At 35.5% G+C, this 21,679-nt stretch overlaps 1 protein-coding gene across 2 annotated transcripts in view; it reads right to left on the bottom strand.

Annotated features, from left to right (window-relative positions):
• Positions 1-21,679, bottom strand: part of CDH12 (cadherin 12) — a 1,313,162-nt gene that overhangs the window by 119,030 nt on the left and 1,172,453 nt on the right. For both annotated transcript variants that reach the window (XM_021000534.1, XM_021000535.2), the window contains one exon: positions 3,152-3,319. In XM_021000534.1, coding sequence (XP_020856193.1) covers positions 3,152-3,319 — 168 coding nt within the window. The remainder of the gene's footprint in view (positions 1-3,151; positions 3,320-21,679) is intronic.

A 21,679-nucleotide genomic window follows, 5' to 3' on the forward strand; every position in this document is an offset into this window, starting at 1 on the left:
TTTATTTTTCCTAAATTGCTCTCATATTTACCATATTATTTCTGTGTAATAGAAAGGGGCTACAAGGCAAAAACATGAAAATTTTGCCAAGCATGAATTAAGTACTTCACTTAACTGACTTGATCACAGGATATAATTTATAGTGATCTGTCAGATAGCTGTGCCTTTTAAATTTCAAGCAAAGGGAAGTCATCACTCATTTTAGCCAGTGGAAAGAAACCACAGTAAGTCTGTGCCCATTGTAAACATAGGCAGCTGTTAGACTAATAAGAGAACTAACTTTTATATAGCAACTACTGTATATATGCAAGGCACTGTGCTAAGCTCTTTACAAATATCCTCTCATTTGATCCTCACAAGAACCCAGGGAGGTAGATGCTATTTTTATCCCATTTTATAGATGAGGAACCTGAGGCAAACAGAGGTTTAAGTGACATGCCCCAGTCCACATAGCTAGGGAGTATGTGAGAGCAGATTTAAATTCAGGTCTTCCTCACCACAGGCGCAATGCTCTATTCACTGCATCATCTAGCTACCCATAGGAAGTAAACACACTGACGAGGGCAAGAAATTGTTTTTTGTGGCCTCCAGTGGTTATATCTTGAGACAGATTTTACCATTTTTACAAAATGTTTTGAATCTGTCTTCTTTAGGGAAGTTTTTGAAGTTATAAATGTCACTTCTAGTGAGATTAATAGACGGAAGCCTCAATGGCTGCTGAAAGACAGGTTTCCACTCTAATTCCTTATAGATGAATACTGAAGAGGGCCTAACAAGGTAGCCATATAGCAAAAAAGTTCAATGTTTCTCAAATTTTTATTATGTGTACATGAAGCTAAAATATATTCAGGATTATTTGGTTAGTTCTAAGGATTTGTCTTGTTCACTTATCAGGCCTCACACTATACAACTAGCTGGGGGAAAAAATTGAGAGAACTCTACTTTTTTGACTTTCTGTTCAAAGAACTATTATTTTCATTGGGATTTATTAAATCACATATGGGGTTTAAATTGCTCCAGATATTTTAAAAATCTCTTCTTAGCACAAATGAGCAGTTGGTTCACTGTTTACAGATTTATTCTTTTTCTCTGAAATGTATAATTTAAAATGACAGAGTAGTAAGAAAGAACTAGTCAAAAAAGACATAAACCCCAATGGAAGAACTTTTTTATTTATGTAAAGTATGAAACTCATTTCTTATTTTAAGTTAAAAGAAATTGCCTCACCCCTACATAGATTATCCTTCACATTCTTCCCCCCCTCTCCTTCCCCTCCAAAAACAAAAAAAATTGGCAAAAGTTACCTAAAACCTCAATAAATGGTAAAATACTATGTGTGTATAATCATAGAGGCATATATGATATATTCTCTTCTGTCACTTAAGTCTCATTATGAGACACAAATGCTATGCATTTCTAGTTTTAAAAAAAGCATCTCATCTTTAATGAAAGTAAAATGATACAATGCTCTTGAACAGTATTGGATTTCTTCAAATTTTGGTAGAGAATGCCATTAAAAAATCAAATTCATTTTTCCTTCCTATCTGAAGATTCATTTTCTTAAATATTCTTATCTTTGCATATAGAAAATAATTAACTATTTTACATATTGGAACAAAATTCCTGAGTTCTGGAATTCTGTTAAGACCCTATGTCTCTTATTAATAACACCAAATTATCTACTCAATAATACACAATAGCCTACCTGAGTTTTTTTCATCTTAATATTTCCTATATTTTGAAATGCTTTATTATAGTTTGAAATTTAAGATAAGGAAAATAGGTGGTCCTGGCTTTTTAGAAGCTAGGTGGTACAATGAATAGAGATCAGGATTAGAAACCAGGAAGAAATCTTGCCTCAGGCATTTAGCTGTGTTACCCTGGGCAAATCACTTAACTTTTATTTGCCTCAGTTTCTTCTTCTATAAAATGGGAATAATAGCACTGTTGTGAGGATCAAATTATTAAAATATATAAAACACTGAAAAACTTAAGAGTGCTATATAAATCATAGTTATCATTATAATTATCATTATTAATATTTAACACAAGTTACTTCAAAGCAGAAAATAATGGAGGGCACATACTAATTGGAAAAATGCTGACTTAGCAAATTATTTAAGTTATTTCATTTAATGGGAAGAGCCATGACAAATAGCAATAATTTCAGCTATGTTCATACAAAGTTGGTATCCAAGGATTTCATCCAGTTCACCACAGCAACATGAACTCTCATTTCATCTGACAGTACCAAGTGAGAGATTCATCACCTGTGTACTGGAATGCTGGAAACACCTGCTTAAAATCTGTAGGAGATATGAGGAGTGATAGAGTAATGAAAAGTTTCAGTCATGCAGTGCTACAAAAAAAGTGGAGTACTACAACAAAGAAAGTGACATTTGCAACAGAAAACAAAATAATATAATAAAGATGCAAGTATGAAACAGTTATTCAAGAAAAACAGCAATGTTAATGGTTACCTAATATGAAACATCTAGTCATAATCGAGTGGCTTACATATCAGTGTTCTAACATCACTCTATTGCTCACTAGGAAATTCTTAAAATTTTCATATTTTAACGAAACATGATGGTAAAGTAAATATGAACTAGGCCTACGGATTATGGATTTAAAACTGGAAGGGTCCATCTAGTCCCATTCCTTCATCTCCCTCATTTTATATATGAGGAAATTTACAGTGGGGGTGGGAGAGAAAGAAACAGATTTAACATCTTAAGTGAAAAGATGGTAAAATGAACATGGTGCCATATGTGGCTTTATCAGTAATCTTTAAATCACAATACAATTTGCACAGGAATGCTCCCTTTAACTCATGAAAATGTCAAGACCAAATTCACTCCTGGCTATGACCATATACCTTTTGATTTTAAATACAAAGAAAGGAAACACTCACTGGTTTTGCTTTCAGTTAAAGTACCATTATCTGATTAAGCAGTTTGTTTTCTCTTTAAAAGTTTTAGGCTACAATCTGATGAAGTCAGTCTAGCTGAGGCACATTTACTTTGTCTGTCTATCGACACCTTTTCCCTGACTGTTGAATTCATCAAAAACATGTACGCGTGGATTGGACATTGAAGGATCTTATGAACAATTGCATTGACTTTTGACTTTAACATGGAACACAACATACTTTTGGGGAATCTAGGTGGATTGTCATTGACATCAGTGAGAGTGATGTTCACTGTGGTGGTTCCTGCTAGTCCTCCCAGCTGTCCTCCCATGTCCTTGGCTTGGATGAGTACTTGATATTGTTCTTTGACCTCCCTGTCCATATTTGGCAAGGCTGTTCTAATTACACCTTCAAGGAAAAAAAAAACATACATATCACAAAAATTAAATTCCATAAAATACAATATTTGTATTTTGCTCTTCATTGTGGCAGGGAAAGAGGGCAATCTAGTGGAACTAGCAAAGAATGTCTGAAGTTTTTTTTCTTCGTTAATGGTTCTTTGGCATATTTTACCCCATTTATAACATAATACCACAGCCTCTTGATTTATTTCTTCTTGCATATCTCCTTGATATCTCACAAATTGTTCAAAATAGTCAACACTGAAATTGCTCTCTCTATATTCATGGTAATCATATTTTTATTGTTGTTCTCAAAAGATGGCATCTAGATAGAGGTGGTGATTTTATAATGCCATCATGCTTTTGCTGCATCAGTACATGTTGCTCTTTAGTTTCAGTCTAAGAAGGATCCAAGGTCAACCTTGCACAAAATTCTTCTCTATATCTTATAGATTTAAAACAAGTTTTCAAGATATTTTTCTTTTTATATATAGTACTGTGGTAATATTATTCTTTATTTTAATTAATGAATATTAAATTACTTGGATGATGTTAACAATAATGACCAACTGACAAGTGTTTATTAAGCATTTACACACTTTGTATTAGGCACTAGGAATATGAAGACACAAATGAAATAGAGTCTGCCCTTTTAGAGCTTAGACTGTATCTGGAAAGATAACACCTACATGTTTAATTATTATACAAATTAATACAAGGCATTGAGTTTTCTTGGGGAGTTTGAAAGGCTGTAGCCTTACTAAAACATTAGCAAGAGAAGGAATCAGGAGAGGCTTCATAAAGAAGGTGGCACTTGACCTGAGCTGAGCCTTGAAGGAAACATGGAATTTTAAGTGGCTAAGGTAAGACTGGCTAAGGTGAGACAGAGGGCATTCTAGGCCCTTGAAATATAACAAAATATGAAGTATCAGGTTAAGCGAAGAGTAATAATAAGGCTGGAAAGGAAAGTTGGAGCCATGTTGAGCTTTAAGTGACATTACTTTGTAATTGACATTAGAGGTACCACCAAAAAAAAAGTACATTACAAACATTGAAAGTACACACCTTATCTCTTTTATAAACTGCTTAGCTTTCTGATACTCAGCTCTATGAATGTGTCAGCACTAGTCTTCACCTCTGTGCTTATCCATCCACATCTGGTCCTCGCCAAGAAGCTTATCATGTATCTTTGCCTTAGTAAAAGGCTTGTTCTTATTGCTGGCAAACTTTGTTTCTCAGGAATATCTCCTGGGTTCCTATTTCCTTCTACTTAACCTCTCCAACTTTGGAAATTTTGCCTACCTAAATTGATAACTCCCCCTTTGTTTTAGCTCACGTCTCTGGTTTTCATCTCTGATCTACCTTACCTTAACTGTGAGCCTGTCTCACTTATCAGAAGGGAAATGCTATTCCCTCCTGTCTTCTTGTCATCCAATTTTCAATTGTTATTCAAACAAATAAACACAATGCTTGGTATTTATTTGCATATAGTTAAATATGTAGGGTTCCCCCCCACCCTCCTCTTCCTCCTCCTCCTCTTCCTACCACTACTACCAAAACTATTGCTACTGCTGCTGCTGTTGCTGCTGCTACACCTTCTAGCTAACTAGAATTTATACAGCACATATTATGTGGCAGGCACTATGCTATGTACTTTACAGTATCTCATTTGATCCTTACAACAATCCTGGGAGGTAGGTGCTGTTATTATCCCCATTTTATATTTGAAGAAACTGAGACAAATGGAGGTTAAGTGCCTTGCCCATTGTGGCACAGCTAATAAATGTCTGAGGTGGATTTAAATTCAGTTCCTCCAGACTCTAGGAGTAACACTCTGTCTACTGTGGCACCTAGTTGTTCTTAAGTATTTATACATACATACATACATATATACATACACACACATGTATGTGTATGTATATACATATAACACATATATTACATATTTACCTACATATATTTTGCTGATCGGGAAATTGAATCAAAGACTAATTTTCCCAACTGTATGTATCAATTTCATTTTACTATACTATACACTGAGCTACACACTAATCTACTTCTCTACCTTTTAGTTCAGTATTCTCAAATGTTTTTAAATAGAATTCAGGGAAAATTTAGAAAGTACATGGAATATCATATTTGCTTCTTTAGCAAACTTCAAATATTTTAAGGTATTTGATCTTTCTGAAGAAATAAAACTCAAATTTTGCTAGCGAACTAATTATTTCACATGATGATGATGATGATGACAGCTAACATGTATATAGTGCCTACTTACCCTGTGCCAAGCACTATGCTAAGTGCCTTATAATTATTACCTCATTTGATCCTTACCACCATAATCATGGAAGGCAAACACTATTATTATCTCCATTTGTAAGATGAGGAAATTGAAGCAAACAGAGGTTAAGTGGCTTACCCAGGGTTACATAGCTAGTAATTCTCTGAGGAAGGATTTGAAATCAGGTCTTTTTGACTAATAAAGTTCTGTATATTTTTGGAATTCTTTCTAAGGTAGTTCTTATCGCGGCTAACGTTAGTTCTTGTCTAGACTATTATAATAGCCTCTGAAATGGTCCTCCAACATTCCAAATGTGAGCCTATTTCAAGTCTTTCTCTTCTCCAATTCATACAACTGCTTGAATAATCATCTTAATCTGCTGATTCAATCATGCCACTCCTTTACTTAAATTCTTCTAGTAGCTCCTCAATTCCTCCCATCTAAAGAATAAATCTCAGTTGCTGCTATTAAAGTCTTTAATAATTTGGCTACAAAACACCTTTTCATCCTCATCTCACATTGTTTCCTTTCAAATACTCTACCTTCTTGCTAAGCAATACTCACTTTTATCCCCCATTCTTGTCCTAACCCCTCCTATTTCTAAGACTTTGCTGGCATGATTCCTCCTACCTAAAATGGACTCTCTTCACCCTATTTATCTAAGTCCCTTTTTTTCCTTCAAGGCCTAACTCAAGTGGCCTAATTCAGGAAGCATTTATTGATTTCATCCTCTCCAATGAGTTAAAAATGCTCTCTCCAAAACATTGTACATAGTAATAGCAACATTGTACAATGATCAACTATGAATGACTTAGCTACAATGATCCAAGACAATTCCAAAGGATTTATGATGGAAAATGCTATCCACATCCAAGGAAAGCATTGATGGTGCCTGAATTCAAATTGAAGCATACTATTTTCACTTTATTTTTGGGTTGCCTTTTTTTTTCATTTTGGTCTGTTTCTTCTTTCACAACATGACTAATACGGAAATATGTTTTACATGATTGCACATATATAATCTATATCAAATTGTTTAATGTCTTAGGAAAGGGGGACTTGAGAGAGGGAGGAAGAAATCTTGACACTCATTTTTTAAAATGAATGTTAAAACGTGTCTTTACGTGAAAGTAGAAAAAAATCGAGTAGTACAAAAAAAAGAAAAAAAGAAAGAAAAGTTCCAATGGCTGTGATCCAATGAAATAGAAACTGAAAAAAAAATAAAAGGTCTTTCTGTCCTGAAATTTGTTATAAGATTTTGCCAACTTCTCCCTTTGTACTTCTTTCCCTGTTTTTTATATCACTGGTATGTGTGTGTATATACATACATAAATACATACATGTATGTGTGTGTATGTGTGTGTGTGTGTGTGTGTGTGTGTGTGTGTGTGTGTACAAGACCTGTGTCATGCATCTTTATATCCCTGGTCCTAGCACAGAATAGGTGCTTAATAAATGTTTGTTTCATAAATGAATGGATTAATATGTATTTGTTTGGAATTGCCTGTTTAGTGTCTGCTTATGGCAAATGCCACTACAAAACCTAATGCATTTTCTTTCTTGCCTTTGTTCTTGGTACATGAACCATTCTACTATTTTTAACCCTACTTCTTCTGATGCAGGTATTGAGGGACTTAATAAATAAGGTATCAGGAAATTGAATATATTACCAGTTTCAACATAAGGAAAGAATGTGAAACAAGACTTCAGTGACTGATGAATTAATTTAGGAACATAATCCATTTTCTGAAAAAAAATACTTTTTCTGGTATCCTTATCTAATTTGTCATTTATACTCATAATTCAACCAAGATTGCACTTTTTTAAAGGGTCTGACCCTCCAATATAAAGCTATTCTTTAAGGAATGAAAATGTGTAGAAAGTAGACCAGAGAAAACCAAATGATTGATTATCTTTTTAATTTCATCCAAATTTTCTGGGTTTGGGTCCCAGTCGGTCTGTCCTAATACAATAAGGAAAAAAGTAAATAAAACTTTAGATTCTGATGAGGAAGGTTATAATTTCCTGGATAATCAACTAATCAATCATCAATTATTAAGTAAATACTGATTTTGTGTCAGGCCCTGTGATGTGTACTAGCCATACCAAAACAAAACAAAACAAAACAAACAAAAAACCCAACAATACCAACAACCACAAAGTAGGGAAGAAGCAAAACAATCCTGCCCTGTATTTCACCATATGTAGAGACTAAGTATAACCCTAGGCTAGGGATCAGAAGACTACCAAATCATCGATTTAGGGGTAGAAGAGATCTCAAAGGCCATCAAATCCAACTCTCAAATTTTTGAGAAGATAAAGCAGGAGCACTAGGATATTAAGAGATTTGTTCAAGTTCATACAGGTTCACACAGCAAGCATCAGAGGTAGAATTTGAGCCTCCATCCTTTGAATTCAGAGTTAATTCTTTTTCTACTATACTATGGCTGCTGTGGTATAAATCTGTCCTCTGCTATTAAGGTAAAGCAATGAGCTTTCCTTTAACCTTTCTGAGCCTCAGTCTTCTCATCTGTAGAATGAAGATTATAATTAATTCATATACATAAGTTTAATAATTTTATTAAGAAGATCAAATGAGACGATTAAGGTGAAAGTGCTTTGTTAATTGTAATGTGCTATGCAAATGTAAGGTCTTATCAGTAATTATCATTCACAGTCTTAATTGCCCAATATTAAATGATATCATGTGAGTTAGATCTATGTATGTAATTACAAGGACTTGTCCAATATGCCAGAAGATCAAGGAATTATTTCTACAAAAATCATACACTTAATGCTAGTAGTCATTGAGTGCTTATTTTGAGCCTAAGGAATTTTCTGCAACCCTACTAATTGGAGGACAAGCAAGAAAGCTGAAAATATAAAATGACCCTTTCTCTGTGACTACTTTAGCATCCAAAATTCACCAGCAAGAGCTACAGATAGAAAGTTTTCCCCTGCAGGACAATAAACTCCTGTTATTTAGTTGTTAGGAAAGGAATGCTTCCTCAGCATGCATTCTTTTACTTTATTTCAGGAGAAAATTAAAGGATTGGAGCAAACTGTCTACATATGACAGTAGTTTCTATGGGTACCTCTGATCTTATTCCTAGGTAGGGATTATCATTTTGTCCCTGGAAGAATACCTGGGGGGGAACATTTTCTGTTTGGTCCTATGTTCTACACAAGACAGTTATGAGTGAATAGAAAGCTATTCAATTCCCATGAGAAGAAAAGAAGGTTATGCATTCTTTTGTTCCCTCACAGCAGTAGGGGTCTCTTCATGCTTTTTCAATGAATGCCATCCTTCTAATTGTAGGTCAGGTTTGGATACACAGGAATAGGGGTGAGGGAGTGGGAAATATCCATATACCCACCTATATACACATATAGGCATACAAGCATACACACACACACACACACCACACACACACAACACAGAGGAAAGCTCACAAATACATTTTTTTAAATTTTATGAGAGTATTAAAGGATTTTTTTGTTATTAGCATTATCTAAATGATATCTCCATTTATTATTGCCTTTACTCTTAAATTAAAAAAAATACAGACTGTTTGCTGGAAATGTCTTTTTTATTCTATTCATTCTTAGGAGCTCCATTTATTCACTATAAGCATACCAGTGTCATGATCTTTCATGTAAGCCTTGCAGTTTGGTGTCTGGTTTACTAGTCAATTTCCTGTTTGGGAAAAGGAGATAATAAGGACAATACATTTTATCAGGAGGACTAGAACAAGGCAAGGTTTGAATTTATATAAGATGTATTCAAGGATCAACATCTAATTTCTTTTCAGCACTCAAGGGATACTTGATTCACACACACACACACAAAAATCAAGTTATTACCAGTTGGAGAAATATCTCTTTGAACAGTATTGCTTGCTTCTACTGCTGCCAATGACCTGGAGATTTCATAAATATCCTGTTTAATATATTAACTCATCATGTTATACTTAGGACCTACGAACTCAAGGAGAATTATTTTTTTGAAAAAAGAAATGCCAGTTTGTAAAAGGACTACAAGGCCATTTTCTACTCCTATTATAGGAAGACAGGATTTAAATCAAGAGATTGCTCTGCATCTATAGATCTACTACCTTCTTTGATAAGTATAGGGAGAAGGGTTTGGACATAAAGTCAGCTGACATAGAGAGATGGAAGCAGGAAACTGTCTTTACTTCTCTACACACTATTCAAGCCCTTAGGTATGTCGTTCTGAATTTCATGATAATGGTTAGTAGGCATATAGAAATTTTCAAGTTTGCAGACAGAAAAGAAAATGCATTATGTAAAGCATTCCAAATTAAACTACATGTATAGACACATAGGGCTTTGTACCTAAATAGTAAGTACATGAGATTGTTTAGAAAATTCAAACCACAAATACATTTATCTCCTCGGATCTTGGATTTACAGATCTAAGGGACCTTATCCAATCCCTTCATTTACAGATGAAAAACACAGAGGCCTGGAGCACTGATTCATTAAGTGATTCATTCATTCATTAAGTGATTAAGTGATTCATCCAGCATCAAAGGTAGTAACAGAAGTGGAATTTGTGGCCCTGTGCTCTGAGTTCAAATCCAGTGTTCCTTCTACTGTAACAAGATGTTTCAATTAGCTGACAAAGTGACCAACCTTATGTACTGACAGAATAGGTGGTTACTTCCAAGGAGCGAACTGAGGGGCAATGACAAAGCAACCATTCTCCTGAATATTTCCCCCAGTACCCTATTAAGCCACCTGAAATTTCACTGTTCCAAAGAGATTACCTCTCCAAAATGTCTTTTGTGAAAATGCATCTCTAGGGGGTCTTAACATTAAAGTTATTATAAATCATTTAAACCAAAGTATGAATTAATTTATCAATTCACAAGCGTTTCTCAAAAATCTAACATGTGGCAGGCACATGTTTACATGACTGACAGTTAAGTAAGTACATGGCACAGGCAATACAATTTAAAAGGAGTAATTTTAAGGGATTGGAGAATGATGAATTGATTTGGATAAGAGGGCACAGTATAATTTAACCATCTTTTGCCTAAGGTCAAATGAAGGGTCTCTAAGAACACTGGCTCCCCTTGAAGCAGGGAAAGGGAGCAAGTTGGGAGGTCTATATTAGCAAAGGAAAAGTGCAGAATGAGGAAGTGGGAGGAAGCTGAGGGCGACCAATTAATCAATCAGAAGCATTTATTAAGCATCAGTTATGTATAAATCACTGTGCTAGGCACTGGAGACAAAAGTACCAAAAATGAAATATTCCCTACTCACAGTTTCACATACCTCCACATTTCCATCAAGCAAACATGGGGTGTACAGGATCAAAAGGGTAGAAAGAACCTCAGAGCTTATATATGCATTCAACACACTAATTTTAGAGAACTGGAAACTGAAGTCTTAGAGAGATCACACTGGCTGTAAATGAGGGAGGGTGATCTGAACATAGAGATTCTAATGACTCTAGATACATTTTCTTGCCACTGAATCACTGAATGTATAGATTAGATTATAATATAGGCATGGTCATTAGCATCAGGCCATACATTTCTCTTTTAATATAGCCATTAGTAGAATCTGAATCTGAAATGTTAGTTTTACTTATAGAGAACAAGCTTTTTGTTGACATTTACTCATATTTTTAAAGATGTTTGTAAACAAATTTAGAAGGTTTCAATTTCATTATTTATACTTAGCAAATCTCAAACTTGAGAATAATGTATCATTTCAGATAATACTAAAAAAAAATTAAGCTACCAGCATGTACACACACACACACACACACACACACACACACACTACAACTAATAAACTAGAAGAACTCAATTCTGAAGTTGTTTTTTGAAGAATACTATTATAAGGATCAAGATTTTTTATTTTCATACTTGTTTTAAATACTTGTAAATAGTTCACATGAATCAGCAGCAAAAACAGATAATTCATGTGTGCTATCTATCTTTACACCTAACATATTTCAAAATTTCTTATTCTTCCTACTTTCTCACTATCCAAAAACTTTTCTTATCTGAACAATTTGGCCAAACAATTAGACACCTCCCAACACTCTTGTAGATCTTCCTGGTCTGCTGAAAAAACTGTACCTGTGAAGGACATGATTCAGGTTTTTCTTTTCATATAGAAAAAGGTGTATCTTGACCATTATTTGGTATTTATAACAAGTGGCTTTTGGGCAAGATTACATATGGCCAAAATTATTAAATAGACAAAGTTTATTTTTGGCACATTCTTTTTTTTTTTAGCTTTTCCACCACTATCCACACACCTATATGGAAACCAGTTCTATAGAACCTTATTCTACTGTTATCTGATAAACTTATGGCATTATAACCTCCTTAAAATATTTCATTTTAACAGGAGACTCCTGAAGATGAATAAGCCTTCAAGACTGATAATAATGATTCTCCAGCAAGGATCCTTGAGCTGGGGTCTTTCAACACATATATACATACACAGATATAGATATATAATCACATTCCCATCTATGTATGTATATGTATATCTGTATATATATACACAATATATACATGTGTATATTATATATGTACATATTACATACATATATAAACACACATATATATAACTTTATAACCATTTCAATATAATTTATTTCCTTTGTAATCATGTATTTTATTTTACACATTTAAAAACATTATTCTGAGAAGGTCCATAATCTTCACCAGACTGCCAAAGCAGTCCATCTCTCTCTCTCTCTCTCTCTCTCTCTCTCTCTCTTTCTCTCTCTCACACACACACACACACACACACACACACAGATTAAGGATGTCTGTTATAATGGCTGAATTTCAGACATTTTAAATGGTGGTGGGTGAGATAGTTGGTCTGTTCAGCAAACCACATAGGTAACCAAATATTGTCCCTATTTATAAATTCAGGTTTTCTACAGAGAGAAGTTAGAAGACGAGACTTATATCAAGCCGAAAGGGCAATCTCTTACTCAGGATGTGTGTGAGTTGTCTGTGCTACCTGTGTCACAAAGTTGATAGCAAAAATGATAATAAATGTAACCCAAGGAATCTTAGCTTTGGTTTCATATTTGCCAAATTCATCTTGAGGCCTTCTCTTTGGCCTCAACTTCTCTTTATGCCTCCACTCAGAAGTCCCCTGAGAACATCTGAATTTTGCTGACTTCAAGCTTCTCCCAAAAGACCCTCAGCTCTCATACAAGTATCAAACTAACAAGGCATAAAAAACTGGAATTTATTACAAACAACAAAACATACAGAAAAGATACATTCCCTAGCCCATAGTAAAGAGGACTTTTCCTTCTAATGAATTCCACACTCTCCACAGAATTAATAAACTCACCCAGGCTTAACAGTGTCACTTTGAGGTTGAGTTTTCACCCTTCAGTTCCACTACCAAATACAGAAAACTCCTGGAGGTGCTGAACAGTTGACCTCACTGTCACAGACCCATAGAGTCTATTTGTAAAGGACACAGTTCAGGTTTTCTCTTTCATACAGTGATTAAGTTTAATTGATCCTTAGTTCTGCCACTCTTCTGGTCAATCTGTCTGGTGATCCCAGCCACTGTAATCTCTTTTCAACCTTTAACATGTTATCCCACTATTGCTACTGCCTCTAGGTCCATGTTACATTATGCCTTCTTTCTCCCTCTCTGATTGACCCATATATAGCTCAACATCACCACTGTCTCCCTCCCACGGAGGTTCTCTCACTCTGCTGCCACCACCAGTCAGTCACTATTTTCTACTTCTCCTTCCTCAGTAAAGTGTTAACAACTCTTAGAATAGATAGCCAGACTCATTTCCAGGTATTTCTTTCAGTCAGCCTCACAGTACTAACCGGCAGAATTTAGTTACTTGACAGCAGGGGCTATTTTTGACTTACAGATAGTAAGCACTTTATAAATACTTGTTATTTGACAAAAAAGGGGCCCTCAGGCAGCTGTAATCTCTTTTCACTGCCAATAGGTCCTAGTCCTCACTCCTCACTGACTTAGGGCAACTGAATCCTATTCATTATTTCACCACCTTAAAGTTTAAGTGCCTCACCTGTGCCCTACACATGGGTCAGCTTGGAGGCTGGGGAGAAAAAACAAAACAAAACAAAACAAAACAACTTCTTCCAGTTGGGAGCCCCTGATAGGAACCCTAAGGAACAAAGAGTCACATCCCTTGATGTTGTCACACATGATCAACATTTCCTGATGCCATTTTGAAAGTGAGGAAAAACCTCCTCCCATTCTCTGATAAGGATCCTGTCAAAATAGCAAAGGTTCACATTCCTACAGGTAGTCAGCCATTCAAGTATCTGGGCATTATATATCCTTAGACATGAGTGGCATCAGGTATAAGGAATCTTGGATGTGTATGGACCTTTTATAAGGGAAAACATTCCACCTAAAATTTTTTATTGTTCTTTCAAGGTGCATTATATATAATGCACACATTAAAACTCATTGGGGGCTGGAAATATATTAAAAATAGATAAAGTAATTAGTAGTTTTCAGATATGAGTTAATAAGATATTTCCTCTTTTATAAAATTCATGTTAGTTTATTTAGACAAGCTAACTTACTAGTTGATTCCCTCAACTTAGTCAACTGTGTGTTTAATTCATTTTATAAAAGGTCAGACTCTTTATCATATTGGGGCAAGTAGGTGGTACAGTGGCTAGGGTGCTGGGCCTGGATTCAGGAAGATGAGGCTTCCTGAGTTTAAATCTGGCCTCAGACACTAGGTGTACAACCTTGGGTAAATCACTTTACCCTGTTTGCCTCAATTCCTATTCTATAAAATGAGCTGGAGAAGGAAATGGCAAAACACCAGTATCTCTGCCAAGAAATACCCAAATGTGGTGACAGTCAGTCACAACTGAAAAACGAGTTATTTGTCATGTAAAAAAAAACTACAACTGGATTGATTTTCTTCAGCTCCTAAATTGTTTATGGAAGAATGGAAAGAGTAATTACAGAATGACCCATGGCAAGTCATCATTTAGCCCTGTGGGCCTCAGTTTCTTCATCTGCAAAATAAAGAAGTTGTACTTGATAGTCTCTAGAGGTTCTTCCAAGTTCTAAGTTGTATGAACCTATATATTCTCTTCTTTCTTTGGTGAAATAAAAAACTAAAAATAGTCATAAGGATTACAATCCTGAGTTATAAAGTCCAAATAAAAGACTTCTATACTAAATTCTAAATGTCCAAGCAAAGTCTAATTGGCTGGAAAAGATTTATTCCTATGTTCTTTGGATTAATTCATAATCATATGAGGCACATAATTGAGTGATAATTCTATGAAAATGGTTCAATATCAGCATTTTTATAAGGCAGTCCACCAGTAATTTTCAAATATTCCAGTTAAAAAGGTATACTCATTGCTTCCAAGTTTTTAGTTAGGTCTCTATACTTGCATTGCTTAAATTAAAAAATAAAAATAAAAAAGCTTTCCATGTTAACTTGGGTTAAAAATGCTAGCTAGTTTTATAAAAATGACAGTTCATCATTCAAGATACCATATTTGGTAATTCTCATTTCAAGTGAATATTGAATGCTTTTGTCTATTTGTAAAGACAAAATAGCTTGTAGAAACTTTTTAAATTTCCTTTACTTAATATTTAAATATTACTTCACCTGAGAAAAATTTTAGAACATATTTTACACTCAAGAGTCTGACTGAAAAATTACTTGTGTTATTGGTATTCTCCATGTGTATCATGTAATAAGAGAAAAAGAGAACAGAAAAAGAAGGAAAAGGAAGAAAACTGGAAACAAATGAAAACTATGAAGAATTACTACTTTTTTATTTATTCTTTAAAGCAACTACAACCTGATCCATTAAAAAATACATATTTCTAATGTTTTTATGTAAGTGAAGAATGATTGGTTTCTCTATAAAAATGTGCCTAACCATATGCTTTCTGGTCTGAGTCATTTGGTGGCATAAACATTTCTGTGTCCAGGAAAAAATGGAAAAATAATGGAAATTTTATTAAAAATTGATGCCACTTTTCCCGCTTTTTCATTTCTTTTCTCACATCAGAAATATCATGAAAAAAATAGAAAAGCCTTGATTTGGAAATAAAAAAAGATATATTGCACATATAACTATAAGTTAGTTATTTCCTAATACTTTGCTGCCCAGGTAATGTCATCATTGAAGAAAAGATCAAAGAAAGAACAATTCTATGGTTACCAGTACAACTGCTATCTCTCCAGGTGTGAATATCTCTACTGCAATTATCCTGTTTTATACAAAGCACTAAGCTTCAATACAGCAATTAGCTGCTTATTTTTGCCTTGTTCTTCACTTAGATGTTGACATTAGCCAGACCCTTCTGACTAACATCAACATTATTGATGTAGTCTGTAAATATACAACTTGAATACAGCCCTTCTCAAGATTATACTAGAAGAACTTTCAATGAGTTCATCAGGAAAGATCACAAAATACTGTCAGATAGGTAAATTGTCTGAAATCACAGATGCTGGGGCAAGAGTGGAGGCATCAGAGTCCATGGGGATGGAGTGGTAGTAGGTGAGGGAATCATTTGAGCAGCACATCCTTTTAAACCATCTGTTTATACTTGCTGCTCTTTATTGTATACCACATAAAGAAGCAAAACAGAGCATGAAAAAAAAATTTTTGTATTTAAACAATTGTTGTCTTGGATAGGATTTTTTTTATGAGTTATTTCTAACTCCCTATTGTGTTCTCTGGATCATTTGTTCCAATCTTTTCACACATTATCTAAGCCACCAATTCCACCCATTCACTCTCTTATTCTTAGCAGAGAGCCTTGCCCCTATTTTATTAAGAGAATGAAGCCTTGTTGCCACATGGTCCCCAGTATCTCCACTTCAACCTCCTATAACACAAAACTTATTTATTCAAAAATTTCTCTTTATATTCACTTATCCTTGCCTCCTTCTCTTGAGGCATTTATTTGCTTTTGAAAGCTTCCACTTTTACTCTTAATCTTATCACTTCTCTCTTTTTCCAGAACTTGCTCAATCAGTTATGAACTGATTTTTCAGCATGTTCAATCCTTCTTTCTCCATTGTCTATTTCTCTTCTACCTACAAGCAAATTCAGGTCTTCCCTATTGTTGAAAGAACAAAAGCAAAAACAATACCTACTTCTTTAAAAATGATTACCCCTTGAACTACCATTGTATCTGTACCCTTCCAACCTGGGTAGAGTTAAGTACATATGATACTGACTGGAGTATATTCAGGAAACTCTTCCTATGCTTATTGAGATACACATGTTTGGAGACATAAGACTAAGGATGGAGGCACAAGTTTAGCTTGCAATTTAGACTGTGGTCCTCAGCAATTCTTTCAGGAGAGCATGGGGCATAATGACAAGACATCTGAGAAATAAGAGGCCAAAATCCAAGTATTTGGCATGACAGCAAAAATGGAAGCAGAGGTAGACTCCTTATGGAATAGGCAGAGAAAGAACAGTCAAAAGTAGAAAACACTGCTGGCAGGCTGCTGAAATAGAAAAATTCATGATGTATAGGTTTAGTTAGAACTAGGAAATCTTGGCAAGGTGACAAGGATCAGTTAGAATTTCTACCAGAAACTAATGTGGAAGCATGTATAAATATGATTGTACATGTATAGCCTATATCAGATTGCTTGTCATCTTGGGGAGGGACGAAGGAAGGGGGGGCAGAACAAAAAAGTTTGGAACTCAAAATCATGTAAAAGTGAATGTTGGCCCAGATTCTTAAAATCTAGCCACTGCTCAGATTAAGATCTGGCCTGTTTGCATTAGCAATACAAATGCCGAGATTCCTTAAGAGTCTGCCCAATATGGCAGATGTTCTAATAAACCTTGTCTTTGGCTGAAAGAAGGCTTGGTCAAATTCTTTTGGGCAGGACCACCGTCTTGTGATTTTGAGGTCCTAGCACTCCTAAACCTCTAAACCTCAACATTTTGATGGCTAATACAGGGAAGCTGCCCAACCGCAAGTTCTTCTCCAGCTAAGGCAGAAGGTATGTAAGCCTTCCCCTCCCATTCTTTCTTGCCCTGCAGTTGTAGTCACTCTCCAAGCACCTAGGAAGGCCTGGAGGTGCTTTTTGGCAGACAATTACTAGGCCCTAATTTCCAAAAAGGAAAAAACCTGGACTTTCCCACCTGGACAAATCTCTGGTGTTCACCTGAGGCTATAATCCTATCAACTGGCCTTTCATGGTGGTATTCCCAATCTCCCAATTCTGTTCTGTTACCTCTCAATTGCCCCTGGCCACTTCCCACCCTTAATACTATCTAGACTCCATTCTCCCTTGGCCATGTGGTCCAGGTCCCTGGTGTTCTGTTCACCCCAGTTTACTGGCCACTCCCATCCAGATCCTCCTTAGACCCCTCCTCCAGCCACTCCAAACTACTTGGCCACTCTGAGATCTCTCCCACAGTCTTTCTATATATAAGATCCATCTTGTCTCTATTAAGGAACTCATATTCTTAAAATCTAGCCATGGCTCAGATTCTTAAGATCTGGTCCACCTGCATTAGTGATACAAATGTTTAGATTACTTAAAAGTCTAGGCAATATGATGGATGTTCTAATAAACTTTGTCTTTTGCTGAAAAAAAAAGTGAATGTTGAAAAAATCTTGAATGTTGAAAAAAAAAGATGAAACTTTCAAAAAATAATAATAATAATTTCTGCCAGAGTGGCAAGTTGCATCCAATGAGGGAATCTTGTCATATAATGCCTTTTAATAGGGATAACTCAGGGCTGTCATGGAAACTCTATTTTAGGGGTAGGGGAGGTAACTTTCTGATTCAATTTTAAAGGAGTCCAAGCTTCCTAGGAATTATGGCTCCACAACTCTGCCTTCTACACCCCAGGAATCATATGGCCTAATATGAAAGGTAGGGTTATATCTTTAGCATGTGAAGTAAAATTTGCCAAGAGTAAAATGAGTTACATAACCCTCATATCTAATTCATCTCTTGTCTGGTACAGGTAGTTGCTGTTAACAGTGCCAGTGTTTTCCTAGAGGCTCTGACACATTAGTTGAGAGGGCCATCTATGAATGATTTTTGTACCACACATTTATTCTTTAAAGGAGTAAATACAACATAACTTCCACCTCCTCTTCCACTGAACTTAAATTGTTCTTTTGAAATTCAGAAATGACCAGATCCAAAATTTTATTTTGTTTTGTTTTGTTTTCCCTCTTAGTTCTCATCTTCACTGAATTCTCTAAAATATTTTACACTATGGCCCAATCATATTTCAATTCAGATTTGTCTCTGGAGATAGAAAAAAAAATTTAAACCCAAACCCTTTTAACACTCACTAATAAGTTAGAGGATGACTAGGGAAGGAAACCTATACTACTCAAAAATCATAGATAACAGCAACTTACTTCACATATGAGAAAACTGATTCGCAGAGACGTTTAGTGACTTGCCAATGCCACATCAGTAGAAAGAAACAGGAGCAGGCAGGTGGCTCAGCGGATAGAGTGCCAGGCTGAGAGTCAGGAATACCTAAGTTCACTTAGATACTTACTAGCTATATGACATTGGGCAAATGACTCAATTCTATTTGCCTCATTTTACTCATCTGTAAAATGAGCTGGAAAAGGAAATGGCAAAACACTTCAGGGTCTTTGCCAAGAATACCCCAAAAGAGGTCACAAAGAGTCTGACAGGACAGAATAACAACTGAGCAACAACAAAGAAATCGAGCCAAGATTCAAATTCAGGTCCTTTGAAAAAAAATCCAGCCATCTTATTGTGATATCATGCTGCATTCTTGTTTGTCTCTATGTGACGAAAATCTTACCGTCTGTATTCCTAGTTCTCCTTAAGCTTAGTGTCTTCTCTATGAGACTATTTCTTCCTCCATAAGATTGTGAGCTTCTCAAGAATAGGGCCAGTCTTTTGCCTTTCTTTGTATTCCTAGTCCTTGGCATATAGTGAATGTTAATAAATACTAATTTACTGACTGGAAATCAATGAACCACTCAAACTTAGTTTCCTCATCTTTAAAACGAGCATGATAACATTAATTGAGCACTGTGTTTAGAGCCACAAATTTCAGTGTCTATCTTAGCTTAATATTTATGTGTCTTGAAATCAGAGCCAAGATGATGGAGAAAAGGCAGGAAGATGCCTGGTCTCTCTCCAATTTCTCTAGAAACAACTTTAAACCATGCCTCAAAGTGAATTCTAGTGACAGCACCCACAAAAGGATGGGGTAAAATAATTTTCTAGTTCAAGATAATTTAGAACGAATGCAAGAATGGTCTGTCTCACTTGGATAAAAGGAGAGGGCAACCCAGCACAGGTGGTATCCAGGCAATCCAGGGGGTACCCACAGAACAGATCAGCAACCCAGGCACCATGGTCCTGGCTCAACAGGCCATGGGTCCAGCAGGCTAGCTGTTGGGCTCCAGCCCCAATGCAGCAGGCTAGTGGTCAAGCCTGGCAGGCACAGAAGCTCTGGCACAGCCAGCTAGATGAGGCTGGGCAACACCAGCACATCAGGCAAGCTGCTAGGCCAGGAAGCCACAGTGCAGAAAGTCAGTGACAAGACCCCTGGCTTCTGGGGCAAGAAGCTTAGGGCAGTATCCTCTGTACCCCAGGAGCAGAGTTAAGTTTTAAAAGTCATGAAATAGTTTGGGGAAATGAGCAAAAAACAAACAACAACAAAAAAGACCTGAACATACAAAGCCCCTGTATTGACGAGGAAAAGCTAAACACAAACACAAAAAAGGACAATAATGCCAAAATGCATATGTGCAAAGCCTCAAAGAGAAATATGAATTGGTCTTAGGCCCAAAAAGTCCTCCTGGAACAGTTCAAAAAGGGTTTTAAAAATCAAATATGAGAGATAGAAGAAAAAATAGAAAAATAAATGAAAGTTATACAAAAGAATCATGAAAAAGGAGTCAGTAGCTTGGAAAAAGAAGTACAAAAAACGGAGAAAAGAAAACAACTTCTTAAAAAGTAGAATTGGCCAAATGGAAAAGGAGATTTAAAAAAAAATCAACTGAAGAAAACAATTCCTTAAAAAGCAGAATTGGCTAAATGGGAAAATAGGTGAAAAGGCTACCTGAGAAAAATTCCTTAAAAATTAGAATTGGACAAATGGAAGCTAATGAAACATCAGAATCAATAAAAATCAAACAATAAAAAAAAAAGATGAAAATGTAAAATACCTCATTGGAAAAACAACTGACCTGGAAAACAGATCTAAGAGAGATCATTTAAGAATTATTGGACTATCTGAAAGCCATGATCAATATATGTGTGTGTGTGTGTATGTATGTATATATACACACACATACACACATACACATATGTAAGTGTGTGTTTATATATATGTTATGGAAAGCATCTTTCAAGAAATTATCAAGGAAAAGTGCCCTGATATCCTAGAACCAGAGGGAAAATTGCTAAGTGAAAGAATCTACCAATCCTGAAAGGGATCCCCAAATGAAAACTATCAGGAATATTATAGCCAAATCTAAAAGCTCTCAGGTCAAGAAGAAAATATTGCAAGCTGCCAGAAAGAAACAATTTAAATATCAAGGAGCCACAGCCAGGATTATACAGGACTTAGTAGCTTCTACATTAAAGGATCAGAGGGCTTGGAATATAATATTCTGGAAAGGTAAAGAAGCTTGGATTATAACCAAGAATAACCTACCCAGCAAAACTGAGCATAATTTCTCAGGGGAAAAAATGGACATTCAATGAAATAGGGGATTTTCAAACATTCCTGATAAAAAGACCAGAGCTAAACAAAATTTGATTTTCAAATACAAAACTCAAAAGAAGCATAAAATGGTAAACAGAAAAGAAAAATAAAAGAAGTTATGCAATAAAGTTAAACTGTTTATATCCCCAGAAGATGAGACTTACAACTTTCTATTAGGGCAGTTAGAAAGAGTATATATAGAAGGTGTGGGTATAAGTTGACTTTGATGGGATGATAACAACAAAAAAATTAATTGGGAGAAAGAGGATTGCACTCGGAGAAGGGGAAAGGGAGAGGCAGAATGGGATAAATTATATCACACAACAAGGCACAAAAG

This window comes from Phascolarctos cinereus, unplaced genomic scaffold, assembly GCF_003287225.1.
Source record: "Phascolarctos cinereus isolate Bilbo 61053 unplaced genomic scaffold, phaCin_HiC Scaffold_4;HRSCAF=312, whole genome shotgun sequence".
Lineage (NCBI taxonomy): Eukaryota > Metazoa > Chordata > Mammalia > Diprotodontia > Phascolarctidae > Phascolarctos > Phascolarctos cinereus.